Source organism: Paramormyrops kingsleyae, chromosome 21, assembly GCF_048594095.1.
Source record: "Paramormyrops kingsleyae isolate MSU_618 chromosome 21, PKINGS_0.4, whole genome shotgun sequence".
Classification (NCBI taxonomy): domain Eukaryota; kingdom Metazoa; phylum Chordata; class Actinopteri; order Osteoglossiformes; family Mormyridae; genus Paramormyrops; species Paramormyrops kingsleyae.
The window spans coordinates 14,235,809-14,251,224 of NC_132817.1; the positions used below are offsets into that span (position 1 = coordinate 14,235,809).

General features: G+C 48.0%; 2 protein-coding genes across 2 annotated transcripts; both read left to right on the forward strand.

Annotated features, from left to right (window-relative positions):
• The first annotated feature begins 244 nt into the window (after nucleotides 1–244).
• On the forward strand, nucleotides 245–4,831 carry LOC111836636 (serotransferrin-1-like). Its single transcript, XM_072704035.1, has 17 exons — nucleotides 245–308; nucleotides 395–555; nucleotides 656–758; nucleotides 906–1,097; nucleotides 1,180–1,309; nucleotides 1,419–1,474; nucleotides 1,563–1,726; nucleotides 1,822–1,972; nucleotides 2,052–2,215; nucleotides 2,369–2,465; nucleotides 2,556–2,576; nucleotides 2,660–2,824; nucleotides 2,971–3,124; nucleotides 3,205–3,272; nucleotides 3,402–3,589; nucleotides 3,866–4,055; nucleotides 4,267–4,831. Exons 1-17 carry the CDS (start codon nucleotides 269–271, stop codon nucleotides 4,311–4,313), a joined length of 2,091 nt encoding a protein of 696 aa, XP_072560136.1. The 5' UTR covers nucleotides 245–268; the 3' UTR covers nucleotides 4,314–4,831.
• Nucleotides 4,832–8,690: 3,859 nt separating this feature from the next.
• Nucleotides 8,691–14,990, forward strand: LOC111836635 (26S proteasome non-ATPase regulatory subunit 2). The gene is made up of 21 exons (XM_023798098.2): nucleotides 8,691–8,893; nucleotides 9,445–9,501; nucleotides 9,593–9,757; nucleotides 9,969–10,090; nucleotides 10,248–10,472; nucleotides 10,578–10,736; nucleotides 10,840–10,984; nucleotides 11,083–11,143; nucleotides 11,215–11,361; nucleotides 11,739–11,845; nucleotides 11,929–12,056; nucleotides 12,172–12,259; nucleotides 12,355–12,517; nucleotides 12,588–12,689; nucleotides 12,927–13,072; nucleotides 13,178–13,261; nucleotides 13,342–13,510; nucleotides 13,602–13,696; nucleotides 13,785–13,911; nucleotides 14,286–14,404; nucleotides 14,485–14,990. Exons 1-21 carry the CDS (start codon nucleotides 8,786–8,788, stop codon nucleotides 14,665–14,667), a joined length of 2,700 nt encoding a protein of 899 aa, XP_023653866.2. The 5' UTR covers nucleotides 8,691–8,785; the 3' UTR covers nucleotides 14,668–14,990.
• The last annotated feature ends 426 nt before the right edge of the window (nucleotides 14,991–15,416 follow it).

A 15,416-nucleotide genomic window follows, 5' to 3' on the forward strand; every position in this document is an offset into this window, starting at 1 on the left:
AACTCAAAGCAACCCCGTGTTGTGAATTTCCCAGATGAAGAAATAGGGTTCTTATCAAATCCAGCTCTCCCTATCTGTAACTGTGACCTCCACTCTAAAGGTCTCCTGGAGTTAAGCAGTGCACTATCCATGTCCACTCTGAATGCCAGCTGTTGGGAAATCACGCGCAAACAAAGCATGTTCGTTGTAAACTCAGTCATCTATAAAAGAGGCTGCTCACTGTGGCTCTGTCTGCTCAGTGACTGCAGGGAGTCCTCCACCCTCCGACATGAAAGTTCTGCTCATTTCCATTCTCTTAGGATGCCTTGGTAATGTATCAAGCCCAGTTTTCCCACCTGCACCATGAGAGTCACATGAGAATAGCTGGTGAACAGAATCCCTGCTACCTTTTTAGGTGGAATTTCTGCCGCCATTTTCCCCAAATCAACAAAAGTGAGATGGTGCCTTAAATCAGAGCAGGAGAAGAAGAAGTGTGATGACTTTGTAGCCAAAGCAGAAGCTGCATTTGCTTGCATTTTGCGCTCAGGAACAGATGAGTGCATCAGAGCCATCAGGGTGAGCAACCTGACAACACGTCCGTCACAGCAGCCCTTGTCGTGGCACTTATGCAGGTACCGCGGCTGAGCTGAGGCCATGATATGGATGTCGATTTCAGGAAGGCCAGGCAGATGCCATCACACTGGATGGGGGAGACATTTACAAAGCTGGTCTTGTAAATTACAACCTCAAACCTATCATCGCAGAAGACTACAGAAAAGGTAATCAAGGAATACTTAAAAATATCGGCAGTGTATTTTTTGAAATATGAGCAATTTGAAATAAATGATAATGAATATTGTTTTTTGTGACTAAATCATTCTGAAGCAAAAAGCACTTGGCAAAGTCACCCTGTTTGGACCCTGCAGATGCAGAAACCTGTTATTATGCTGTTGCTGTGGTGAAGAAAACCAGCAGCTTTGGGTTACATGAGCTGAAGGGGAAGAAGACATGCCACACAGGTCTGAACAAGTCTGCAGGGTGGAACATCCCCATTGGAACATTGGTGTCCAGTGGTGACATTGACTGGAAAGGGCAGGAGGATGTCCCTCTTGAGAAGGGTGAGCTGCCCCTTTGTATAGTGGGCCGGCAGAAATGGGATTACTGAATCTGCAGTCCCCTAACATGTTTTCCCATCCTCAGTGGTTTCAGAGTTCTTCTCCGCCAGCTGTGTTCCTGGTGCTACGCCTGGTTCCAATCTGTGCCAGCTGTGCAAGGGTGACTGCTCCCGATCCCACAAAGAGCCGTATTACGATTATTCTGGAGCCTTCCAGTGGGTACTGCAGTACAATCTGATCAGCTCACATCTGTCCCTTCCATCACTCTACACTCTTTAGCCCTGCATTGTTTGTCTCTGACCCTGTACTCTTGACTCTTTCCAGGTGCTTGAAGGATGATGCTGGGGAAGTGGCCTTCGTGCACCATCTGACTGTACCCTGTAAGCAGAGAGTTGAGATGCACCACCTTGATCACTGTGATTGCTGAGGTCCCTCTGGTATTTCTGAGCTTTCCTTCCCTGTGTCCAGCTTCACAGAAATCAAACTACGAGCTACTGTGCAAAGACGGTACTAGGAAGAGCATTGATGACTACAAAACATGTTATCTGGGCAGAGTTCCGGCCCATGCTGTTGTCACCCGCAAGGATGCTCAACTGGCAGATAACATCTGGAAAAGTCTTCAAAATACTGGGGTAAACTGATCACTACTGGCATATGCTACACTGATCCTGTGAGTGAGTAGATCACCAGGTTCACTGTGGCTGATTTCATGGTGAATCCTCCACAGGGTTTCTCCCTCTTCTCATCTGATGGCTATGGAGCCAAAGATCTTATGTTTAAGGACTCCACCGTTCAGCTTGTTCGGGTGCCTAATATCACTGATTCCTTCTTCTACCTGGGTGCAGAATACATGAGTATCATTCGGTCTCTGCGGAAAGGTGAGTGACCCAGTAAACAGACACACACTCCCCTATTTAGCAGTAGTGAATCACAGCTCTGTTGTACTGCCCACCTCAGAGATAACCTCAAAGCCGCAATCCAACTCCATAAAATGGTGCTCCGTGGGCCATGCTGAGACAGTCAAGTGTGACCAGTGGTCCATTGAAAGCGAGGACATGGGTGTGGCCAAGATAAACTGCCAGCAGGGGAACACTGTGGAAGACTGCCTAAAAAAGATTATGGTATGTAAATTGGGGAGGAGTTAAAGTTGGGGCCAGGCTAGGACAGATAAGGGATGTCAATGTGGGGTTATTATGGAGTTTCTCTAGCTCAGGTACTTTCCTCTTCCGGTTCACTAAATGTCCTATACGTCTTTGTTCTCTCTTCTCGCACAGCGCAAGCAGGCAGATGCCATAGCTATTGATGGCGGTCAGGTGTATTCAGCGGGGAAGTGTGGGCTGGTGCCAGTGATGGCAGAGCAGTATGACACAAGTATGGGGTAGGAGGGCGCCTGTAGGCTACCCGCTAGTCACTTTGGTGCTGTGGGCTACCTAAAATGTCTGTCCTCTGCTTCCTTCACAGAAAAGTGTAACACCACAGGCAGTAAGTGAAATTTCACCACCTTGCTGTGTCTTGCGAGTGCCAGTGGAGGGCAGCAGTGCTGAGGTGCAGGTCTCTCCTTACAGAGACGGCCTCGTCTTACTTTGCGGTGGCTGTGGTGAAGAAAGGCTCGGGCCTCACCTGGAGCACACTGAGGGGGAAGAAGTCGTGCCACACAGGCCTTAGTCACACAGCAGGATGGAACATCCCTATGGGTCTCCTCCACAAGGACAGCAAGGAGTGTGACTTCTGTGAGGCTGCAGCTCCCTGGCATCTGTGTGTGTGTGAATGTATCATTCAAGTGACTTCTTGTAGTTCATTGGGTTATTTTACATTGCATCTCTCAGGCTGGCCTAATTGATTAGCTATAGCATCCTGCCTATCCTCCTATTTTCAGCCAAGTACTTCAGCCACAGCTGTGCCCCGGGGGCAGAGCCAGAATCCTCACTATGTGCTCTCTGTGTGGGTGATGGCAAACCATTACACGATTCAAGGTACAAATGCAAGCCTGTTTCTGAGGAGCTGTTTTACGGCTACACTGGGGCCTTCAGGTACGAGTGTCAAATTTCCTATGTTTGTGGCAACACTCGAAGCTATAGAGACTCTGGACTGACCTGCCCTCTCCCTGCAGGTGTCTGGTGGAAGGTGGTGGAGATGTTGCTTTTATTAAGCATACTACTGTTCAGGAGAACAGCGATGGTGAGAGTGTCACGCTTTTATCAAATGCCGCAAGGATGTTCACGTGTGATGCTCTTTACTGGTAATAACTTGCACAACAGCAACGTGTAAAAATATCTAAGTCCACATTCTCTGTATCCTGTCTTCCAGGAAATGGTGATCCATGGGCTAAAGATGTGAGGTCTGAAGACTATGAGCTTCTGTGCCCCTCTGGTCCAACAGAGACGGCGCCTCTTAGCCAACATGAGAGCTGCCATCTAGCCAGGGTGCCTGCTTATGCTGTGGTGACGCGCCCTGAAAGCCGGCTGGATGTGGTGTCTATTCTCAAAGACCAGCAGGTGGGTGTGGCCTCAGGGATGTTAGGGATGTTTGTCGTTTCTGCTGCTGAGGATGTTGAACTGATGAAAAACATTCATGTATGATACCCCAAGTTCTGTTTCTGATCAGAGCTGAATTCAAAATAGACACTCACCACTCATGACCAGCAATAGATTCTTTTTTGTCCTGTAGTCAGATACTTCTGCACCCATGATTGCTGCTTTGAAATGCCTGCTTGTCTTTTACCAACCGTGGCTTTTCATTCATGGATGTCCTCATTTCCTATCATGCAACAGAACAGGTTTGGTTTGTCCAGCTCAGAATACTTTAAAATGTTCCAGTCAAGAGGCGGCAAAGACCTCCTTTTCAGAGACTCCACCAAATGCCTCCAGGAGATTCCATCTCTGAACAGCTTTGAAGACTTTCTGGGGAAGGAATATGTGTCTACTGTCGAGACATTGCGGGAATGTGCTAGCAGTGTGCCAGGTGGGTCTCCCAAAGCACCATCATTTGGCCTGCATGTGCATTCCATTTGAACTGTATTTGGTGTCCTGGACTGTATTTGGTGTCGCTCCCATATTTTCCCTTTGGGGAATGAAGTGTCCTGGAAGTGCCCAGGTTCTGAATGCCAGCATCCAGCTCATCCTGCAGGTCTGTGATGTTGACAGCGTGCTGCCGTTCTTCTCTGACCCCTCAGAGCTGGAGCAGTCCTGCACGTTTCATCCATGCCAACAGAAGTCATAGAAGAGAGACCTACAGTCACACCTTGATGTTGGTCAGCAGAGTCCTTCACAGAAGACCATAATTGAGAAAGTTCAAGCTGCAATAAAGTGTACTTTTAAGAGTATGGAATCTGATATGTTCTGTCTGTATTTGTGGGTGTTCATGCCCAGTTCACCGGGGGTTAAACTTAAATATTTCAAAGTTTACACTTTTTCTTATCCCACATTGTATATGGTTTCTGCGAACAGTTAATGTATCCTCAGAACCTCCAATTTCCAGCTACCGTCTGACATTTCTACTTCACAGTACTGTGACACCACGGGGACAGTCAGCAAAGACTAATGATTCAAGGCTACTGGTGTGTGAATCTTGTAATTTGATGAGTGTATTTCTGCATTTCATTGTACATAGTAAGTGTGGTCTCTGTGCAATGCGTGTTGTTTCTGTTAGCGTCTAACCTTGAGTGTGAGCATCATGTAAATTGTCCACTTCCTTGTCTGTGCCGCTGCTAGTTAACATTGACAATGGGCCGTTATTAAAGGTGGAAGTCAGTTTTTAAGAACTGTCGTCCTCTTTATCAAAATGGCCCATGCACTCACCACAGAACATTCATTTTACATTAATGGGCTTACTTAGCACACAAAGTCTTTATGTGCTCTTTTTTAGCTCTAAATCGTTAATTAGTGGATGGCTAAGCTGTCCTGGTGTGTTTGTAAACGTGTCTGTGGAAGACCTGTCATTGGTTTGATGTTAAATAGCTCGCTTGGATTTGCTTGACTTTTACATGGGTTTTTCCCCTTGTCTCAATCTGAGGAGGACAAGCAGCTTCAGGAGAAGCTAGAGATGCAGCTTCAGGAGAAGCTGGAGATGATGGTGATGGAGAGGCTGAGTTACTGTGATGTGTCCCTTGCTTGTTGATCTTGTCTTCTGAGTCTTTAGAAATGACATCAGGTCAATTTAAAGAAATGTTTCCTTCAGCCTGACTGGTGTGACAACATGAATTGGTCTGTTTTTCTGTCCTGACCGGGATCAGAGCACGTCTGCTTCAAGGTGCCTCTGACTGCCTGTTCGTTGACTTGCACGTTGTGTAATATTGACTGTGCAAACAGGGTCACTGGACGATCAATCGGTGCAAAGAATCCTGGGAAAACCAGCAGCCCAGGGAACGTTCAGTGATGTAAGCAGAGATGTGAACTTAATCACATCTGATGTGATTTATCATGTAAAATGATAGATTTTAGCCTGTAAAATCTACTGTGGAGGTGAAGCACTGGCCAAGTTTAAATTAAGTCCTGTTGATGCCCATTATCCCTCCACTTCAATCCTGGTATTGCTGTATATGTTTGCCTGTTGTGTTTAAGTGGGGCACTGTCCATGTCCACAATTTGTGCAAGATGTTTGCAAATCATATACAAACAAAGCATGCTTGCTGCAAGCTCAGCCAGAGGGTTATCTATAAAAGAGACTGCTTACTATGACTCTGTCTGGTTGGTGACTGCAGGGAATCTCTCTCCTCCATCATCTGGCATGAAGGTTCTCCTCGCCATGGTAATGTATCAAACCCAATTTGAAAACTTGCTCCATAAGGCTCATATGGGGATGGTTGTTAACCAGCATCCCTGCTGCATTCCTAGTGGGAATTTCTCCTGCCTTAATATTCAAACCACCAGGAGTGAGACCATGCCTAATATCTGAGCAGAAGAAAGAAGTGTGATGACCAGGCAGCCAAAATTGAAGAAGTAATTGGTGCATCAGAGCCATCACTGCGAACAACCTGACAACTCATCTGTCACAAAACCCTTTGGTACGGTGCTTATGCAGGTACCGCGATGGAGCTGAAGCCATGTCAAGGCTGTTAATTTCAGGAGGGCCAGGCAGATTCCACAGTGGATGGGGGATACATTTACAAGCTGGGGCCTCATGTATCAATGGTGTGTACGCACAAAAATGTTATGTACGTCCGTTTCCACGCTCACGTCCAGATGTATAAAAACGAAACTTGGCGTACCGCTACGCACATTCTCATGCAGCTCCAGACGTGGCGTATGTCTCGGTTTTGTAACCAGACGGCACCCAGTGGCAAATCATTGATACTGTGGTTTCCCTTTTTATACTCACAATCATGACTTAAATCACCTTTAACCAATACACCGACATTAATTGTATGTTGTTTACAAATGTACGGCACCCGATTTGAATCAATTTGTAACAATAAAGCAGTGCAGAAAATGACCAAACTATTACAACTACCATGGCAGCTCTTGCGTTACTGGAAGACATAGCTTATGGAAGAATTAGAAGGGAGGGCGTATTCAGGGATCATAGTGATTTCTTGGCCCATGATGATGATTCAGATTTCCCAGAGCAATCCTTTTGGAACTGTGTGCTGAACTAGGGCCAGCATTACAAAGGCAGACAATGAGGAATTACGCCATACCTGTTCCTTTACAAGTTCTGTACACCACAGAACTTCTTGGCCACAGGTGCAGAGAACTTGTGGACCGATCGGGTATTTCTCAGTCTACACCAAGTCGCGCCATGCCAGCCGTATGGGACGGCATAATCCGCTTGTCACCCAGATATATACATTTTCCTTTCCCCTCAGAAATGGAGCAGACCTTCCTGTTCCATGTAGTTCAGTGGGCTAAGCCTATGTCCGTGTGATCACCTGGTCGTCAGTTCAGGCCCGGCCTCTGCACATCTGTGGGTCCTCGAGCAAGTTCCCTAGACACTGCGGCAGGTCGCTGTCCTTCACACTCAGAGAGAGCAGGACGGGGTCAGTGAAAAGTGAATTTCCCCACAGGGATGAATAAAGTATCAATTATTATCAGAAGTCATACAATAGGGACCTATGGACACACCTGGACCTTAGGCAGTCAAGGTCTTCACAGAAGACCATAACTGAGAAAGTGCAATTGGCAATAAAAGTGTACATTAAACTATCTGAGTGATATATCCAGTGTGTGTGTGTGTTTATGCCTTGTCCCCCTGGGGTTCCCAAACTCTCCCTGTGAACCGCCAGCTTTTCCTTAAGTTTGTGGTCAGTTTCACCATCAGCACTATTGATTTGACTAATAAAGGGTTTTAGGTGCAGTGAGTTTTCTTGCTAATAGTGTACTGAATCTGCACTACATTACCTATAGTGAAACTACATTAAAAGAGTTTTTTTTTTTTTTTTAAAGGTTGTGCCTTCCATCTCACATTGTAGTATGCTTTCTGCAAACAACTAATGAAGCCTTATAATCCTCAAATCACAGCAACTCAGACATCTCACCTTTCTCAGAAGCTGGGTTGGACTGACAACAAAGAGCAGCCTGGGAATCTACTGTCAAGCGACCCCAATTTCATACACCAAATTCAAACTGACACAACATATTTGTCCATCAATGAATCATCAATTTAAAAAAAAAAAAAAAAAACACAATGGGTTAATTTCCATTGTTTGTGATAGGCTAATATGTAAAACAACAAAACCAATCTTCCAAGGTTTTCCTTGGTTTTTCCAAGGTTTAATCTAGAAGAAAATTATCAAATTTACATGTTTATTTTACCCTTTAACAGTCAAAATTGATCACCTTTTTTAAACATTCTGTGAACTTTAAACTTTTGTGCACTGAGTCTGACTAGTTAAACCTTGGAAATGGTCAAAACTGTGGTAGGACTATCACTGAGACCCCAAGGTTAACAAAAACATTTCCTTTATTTAGTTCATTAGTTCCAGTTCACAGCACATAGCAAGTAAGCCTGACAAAGCTGTTACCTGCTCACTCATCTTTGATGTTTCCACCTCTTCAACACTGTCTTCATGGACCTGCAGACTGAATAAATAAATTCCTTATCTTAGCACACTTTGCCACGTCAACCAGCAAAGCCTTTTCGGTTTTTTGGTGCACCTTTTCTACACCGCAGGCCGCAGGTTTTCTTTTTCTGTCCATGTTTCTTCAATGAGTGCTAGATAGTAGATACTGTTAACGAATGCTAGCTACTAACTGGCCGAGTGGTAAATTCTTTTGGTTCGCTGTTACAATTTGCTGGCGGTAAATTAGCGGCGGTAAAAGTTCTACCCAATTTTTAACACGAGACCCAGACATTACACTGCAGCATACGATATTTTGACGGTATTTCAAAAAGCCGTTATTTAGGTATTTCCAATTAAATTTCCCCAACGCGCGGGGTACTCGCTGAAATCAATATGCCCAAGTGGTGGGATGTCTGGCAACTGTTTCACAATTTTACACTACTTGGATTACTTAGTATATAAATTCATGCCATTTAAATACTACATCCTTAATTTGTAGAAACTTAATTAGTCAAACAAATAAACTCTGTGTGTGTGTGATACAATAAAATTCGGATCCTTCAGCCGGGAATCTCATACCTGCGTTTGTCGTTCGCCGGTCCGTGCGAAGTTTGGTCGCCATTGCTCACCGTACTACAGCTGCGCCTGCGCAACGTTTTTTATTCAGAGTTGGGCAGCGGCACGATTAGCGGCTATGGAGGAAGGAAAGAAAGATAAAAAGCTACCTGAGAGGACTGAAGACAAGGAGAAGCATTCGCCCACCAAGGAGAAGGAAAAGGAAAAGAAGGATGAGCAGGAATTGGTAATATATGCTAACGTGTCCAGGGTGTGTGGAAATGCAGATGGAGAGGCAGAGGAATAATGTCTGAGTCATTGGGCTGCGCAGGCCAGGGAGGCTGTATTTAAAATGGAAAAATCAGGAAAACGCCTCGCTATTCAAAGTAAAGCTTTTACAACGCAGCTTGTCCTCTGCGATTAGGTTATAACGTTCTTGAAAATCAGAGCGGCCGCTTGCTCATATAGAGACGTGATTCGTGTCTTCCGTCACTGTGATCCTTGATGAGAGTATTTTTCTTTATCATGTTGTTCCTTTGACTGTGTGTGTGTGTGTGTGTGTGTGTGTGTGTGTGTGTGTGTGTGTGCGTGTGTGTGTGTGTGCGCGCGCGTGTGTGTGTGCGTGCGTGCGTTACCTGGGTGTGTGTTTACGATCGATTTTAATTCAGTCGGCTTAGCTGTCCTGCTTTGTTTGTAAACATGTCAGTATCTGCCGGAGTCCTGTCATCGGTTTAATGTTAAATAATAGGCAGCTCACTCGAATCTTTACTTTTACGTGGGTTTTTCTGCTTTTCTCAGTCTGAAGAGGACAAACAGCTTCAGGAGGAGCTGGAGATGATGGTGGAGCGGCTGAGTGTGAGTACCATCTGGACCGTGAGCTTGGTAACGGCCGGTTAATGGTAAACTTAGTAACTTGTAGATCGCATTTCTCTCTGCCTGGCTCCAGGAGAAGGACGCTTCCCTGTACCATCCCGCCCTGGAGGAGCTGCGCCGGCACATCCGGTCCTCCACCACCTCTATGACATCGGTTCCCAAGCCACTCAAGTTCCTGCGACCACACTACGGAAAGCTGAAGGAGATCTACCAGGGCATGGAGGATGGAGAAAACAAGGTTTGCTGAATTCCCAGTGTAGCTAGATTATTGTCCCAGGGTGATTAGTTTTGGGTGGTCACTTAATGAGAGATGTTGATTAAAATCCGTAATGGTTTTAGGTTGTTATATTGAGCTGGTGCTATAACTAAGTGACAATAAAATGGCCGTTTGAGGGCGACAATGGAGCCCTGATCTCAGTCTTGTGCTTAACTCTACCCCCCATCCCCAGCGGTTCTGTGCAGACGTGGTGTCAGTCCTCGCCATGACGATGAGTGGGGACCGTGAGTGTTTGAAGTTTCGCCTTTTGGGCTCGCAGGAGGAGTTGGCATCCTGGGGTCATGAATACGTCAGGTACGTCATTGAGCATCGTGGGGCACCATTAATGTAGCTGCTGGTCATCTGGGGAATGTCTGTTCTTTTTTTATCAATTTTATGGAATAAGGATCATCTGAGTGACGATGCAGTGTGGAGAGTCAGTCTCTGGTCTTGTGTTGGTTTTCTATGTCAGGCACCTGGCTGGGGAGGTGGCCAAGGAGTGGCAGGAGGTGGAGGAGAGTGACACGGCCCAGCAGGAGGCGCTGCTGAAGCTGGTGAAGGAGATAGTGCCCTATAACATGGCCCACAATGCCGAGCATGAGGCCTGTGACCTCCTGATGGAGATTGAGCGCTTGGATATGCTGGAGCAGTACATCGACGAGAATGCGTATGCCAAGGTCTGCCTCTACCTGACCAGGTAGTATTGCCGTGCGTCACCCATGGGCATTTCTATGCTGCTGGTGGGCTCAGGGTTGGAGTTTCCCCGGTCCTTTGTCACCTGACTGTCACTGTAACCCTGCAGCTGCGTGAGTTACGTCCCCGAACCAGAGAACTCTGCACTGCTCAAATGCGCCTTGAAGATCTTCCGCAAGTTTGGCCGCTACCCCGAAGCTCTGCGCCTGGCCCTGATGCTGAACAATGTGGAGCTGGTGGAGGACATCTTCATCTCCTGCAAGGACATGTGAGGGAGCTGTTGCGTTTGCAGATGCGCAGCCGTTGGAATGTATGTGTGTACTTGTCTGCGAAGACTCTCCCGTGTGATTGGGCGATCGGCTTTCCCGTAGCGTGATCCAGAAGCAGATGGCTTACATGCTTGGACGACACGGGCTGTTTCTGGAGCTCAGCGAGGACGTGGACGACTATGAGGACTTGACGGAGATCATGTCCAACGTTCAGCTCAACAGCAACTTTCTGGCTCTGGGCAGAGAGGTGGGAGGTCTTGCAGTGATGTGGGCTTTTGTTCACCCTCATGTTGGGTTGAATGGCTGAAACTGATCCACTTATCTCTCTCTTGCTTTCTTCCTTAGTTGGACATCATGGAACCCAAAGTACCTGATGACATCTACAAAACACATTTAGAAAACAACAGTAAGTACAAAACGGAGAGTGACGCATATGGTCCTGTGAACTTCTCAGACCATGTTCCACCTGCTTCTCAGGGTTTGGAAGCAGTGGCTCCCAGGTGGACTCCGCCCGGATGAACCTGGCCTCCTCCTTCGTCAATGGCTTCGTGAACGCGGCATTTGGTCAGGACAAGCTGCTCACAGATGATGGGAACAAGTGGCTCTACAAGAACAAGGACCATGGTGCGTGTGTGTGTGTATGTGTGCGTGCGCGCGCATTTGCACCAGGTCCCGTACTTTTGGTGCAGTACTTTCTGTACTTTCCCTTTTCCACTGACTTCTGGTCAAATACCAGTACCAAAAGTAAAAACCAGCTGATAATTGGGGGTGGGACTTAAAACATTTTCTTTGTTGATTGGTTATGCAAATAGCTTGCCGCTAATAATGTATGCATGGACAAATTGAGAGACCCAAGCTTTAATTGCGATCTGGTCAGAAGAACCAGAGGAAGATCTGGATGGCATGACAAGAAATGAAAAAGTATTTGCTAGAATATACTAAAAGATTTTAAAAGCGCCCTAAAAGTGTCCACCTGTCTATTTTGCTTGATTTGTGCTCAGGTATGCTGAGTGCGGCTGCCTCCCTGGGAATGATTCTCCTGTGGGACGTAGACGGTGGTCTCACGCAGATCGATAAGTACCTGTATTCATCGGAGGACTACATCAAAGTAAGGCTAAACGCAACAGCGCTTTTCTCCCCCCCTATTTGGGTGAGTTGCCATTGTACACACTCTTGTGCACTCGCACACAGTCAGGTGCCCTCTTGGCCTGTGGCATTGTGAACTCGGGCGTCAGGAATGAGTGCGACCCAGCCTTGGCTCTTCTCTCTGACTACGTTCTGCACAACAGCAACGTCATGCGGATCGGGGCCATCTTTGGGTGAGTCTGAAGGCAGCAAGCACCTGCCCGTAACTGGAAGGGTGAGGGTTAGTGATTAATGCTCCTGGGCTGATGGGTTGACTCTTTGCTATGCGATCTGATGTTCTTTCCTCAGGCTGGGCCTGGCCTATGCTGGATCTGGCCGTGAGGAGGTGCTGTCTCTGCTGTTGCCTGTCATGGGCGACTCCAAGTCCAACATGGAGGTGAGGGGTGTGCGTTTGGGTGCTGCTCATTGGCACCCCCTGTGTCTGCGCCGACGACCCAGTGGCCATCCTCGGTTGATAGTGCTTCCCTGCAGGTGGTAGGAGTGACTGCACTGGCGTGTGGTCTGATCGCTGTCGGCACCTGCAATGGGGACGTGACTTCGACCATAATGCAGACCATCATGGAGAAGTCTGAGCAGGAGCTGAAGGACACATATGCTCGCTGGTTGCCCCTTGGGCTGGGCCTCAACCACCTGGGTAAGTAGTGCACCAATGGGCAGTGATTCACTAGCGTGCCAAAGAGTAATATCGGTCTGTCACCTTGCAGGTAAGGGCGATGCCATTGAGACTACCCTGGCAGCTCTGCAGGTGGTATCTGAGCCCTTCCGCAGCTTTGCAAACACCCTGGTGGACATCTGTGCCTACGCAGGTCAGAACCGTCACGACAGCAACCGCTTGGGGGGGCTGTTCGAAGTAGATGGTGCCAACTACTGACGGCCAAGTGAAGCTTCATGAACCATTTGCTATATTTTCTGACCCCGCTAGATGGCGCTTTCTGTTCAAAAAAGGGCTCACAGCAAGCCAAGAGCTCCATGTATTGGGGTCAAAAATGCAGCAGACGGTCCATGAAGCTTCATTCGGCCAACCCACCTCTGCTCTTCCTCAGGGTCGGGCAATGTGCTCAAGGTACAGCAGCTTCTTCATATCTGCAGTGAGCACTATGACACCAAGGACAAAGAGGAGGACAAGGACAAGAAGGATAAGAAGGACAAGGAGAAGAAGGAGAGCACAGCCGACATGGGCTCCCACCAGGTACTGAGCCAGCTTGGTACACGTTTGCTATATGATCCAGATCCCCAAAGCAGACTGACACATGAACCGGTTGTCACTGCTTCTGTACTGTACTGCCCCCTGCAGGGCGTGGCAGTGCTGGGAATCGCACTCATTGCTATGGGAGAGGAAATCGGCTCGGAGATGGCCCTGCGGACCTTCGGACATCTGGTAGGCAGCCCTACCAGGGTTTCTGTGTCACACGTGGTCGTGCGTACTCTTTAAGGTACTCATACTGCCGTGCTCCTCAGCTACGCTACGGGGAACCCGCCCTCCGGCGTGCTGTCCCTCTGGCCCTTGCCCTCATCTCCGTCTCCAATCCCCGGCTGAACATCTTGGACACGCTCAGCAAGTTCTCCCATGATGCCGACCCCGAGGTCTCCTACAACTCCATCTTTGCCATGGGCGTGGTGGGCAGCGGTGAGATGACGCAGTCTGTGAAGCCACAGGCTCCATGGCAGCTTACAGCTAATTCCTCACTGATCGCACTTCTTGCGCCCCCTCCTGGCAGGGACCAACAACGCCCGCCTTGCTGCTATGCTGCGACAGCTGGCCCAGTACCACGCCAAAGACCCCAACAACCTCTTCATGGTTAGGTTGGCGCAGGTAAAAGGACGGAAGCCCCGCTAGCATGTGTGCCTGGGCGATGAGGGCCGCTGTTCACCCTTGCATGCACCATTTGCCGCACCTGTAGGGTTTGATGCACCTGGGCAAAGGGACACTCACCCTGTGTCCGTACCACAGTGACCGGCAGCTCATGAGTCAGGTAGCGGTGGCTGGCCTGCTCACGGTCCTCGTCTCTTTCCTCGATGTCAAGAATGGTGAGCATCTTCTAATCTGAATGCTTGACCTATTTCTGGTCTGCATACGAGTTAGACTGAACTAGGCATGAGATTCTGAACTACACATGTTTGCACCCCTTAATCCCCCTGTGTGTTATTGTTGGTATATTCTCAATTTTTATTTATAAGCTATTGTTCTCCTTTAACCCTCTCCCTCATTAGTTGCACTTATCTTATATACAATGTCTACACTGCACAGTGGTCCCAGGAAACGTTATTTCCCGCCACTGTATGCTGTGGATTGTATATAGATGGCGTAACAAAGCCCCACTTGACCTGACTTGATTTGAATTGACTCGATTAGCTCCCAGATGGGGCTGCTGACTGACCCGCCTTTTGGGGGCCTTTTGCAGTGATCCTGGGGAAGTCCCACTACGTACTGTACAGTCTGGTGGCAGCCATGCAGCCTCGCATGCTGGTCACCTTCGACGAGGAGCTGCGCCCGCTGCCGGTGTCGGTCCGCGTGGGACAGGTGAGGATGCCGCTCCCGTGGACCATGCGGGGTGACGCGATGGGTGTGACTGTGTGTTCATGAGCGATGCGTGTTCCTAGGCGGTGGACGTGGTGGGCCAGGCCGGGAAGCCCAAGGCCATCACAGGCTTCCAGACCCACACCACGCCAGTCCTGCTGGCCCACGGCGAGCGGGCTGAGCTAGCCACTGAGGAGTACCTGCCCGTCACACCCATCCTGGAGGGCTTCGTCATCCTGCGCAAAAACCCCAACTATGACGCATAGGGGGAGCGTGACCAAGCAGTAGGTTAGAGCAAGCACTGTTCAGGGATGCAGCTGACATCACTTCCTGCGGAGGGTCGGATGGACTGGAACATGCAGCAGTCCCATGTACATTAGGGAGGTTGTGGAAGCCCTGTGGGCAGAGGAACCATTCTGTGTGTGTGTGCGCGTGTGTGTGTGCGTATGTGCATGTGTGTGTGGGTTTTTTTATTTTTATTATTATTATTTTAAGTGAACATGAATGGCCACGTTGGTGTTCGTGGTTCTTCATATTGTTTTGGCAACGGTATTAAAAAGGATTTGAATAAATTCACATCTGTATCGTTCCCATTGCCTCGTTTGATTATATCAGCCTGTGACATTTGTACTGCAAAGCCTCCGATGTTAATTTACTTGACTGCTTTACACAAATTCAGATTTAGTTAGAAACCATGGAAAAACAGGTGTAGATTGCTACTATGATAGGTGGGGAAGATAAAGGAAAGCTCGACAGAGCACTCTGGTGGGTGGCATGCTGATGATAATTCATACTGATTTTTTAGAAGACACTGCACAACCTCACTGTCTGAACTGCTGACCTGGACTGAATGTGGGAAGAGTACGCCAGGGGAGGCAGTACTGATTATAATTAACTTCCCCTGGTCATACCGGTCTGTGTCCCTGTTTCTTATAGGGGCTATTATTAAAATGCACTTTCACTTAATGATGGCTGAGAGAGTGGTGGCAAGTACACAGATGCCCGACAATCTGAA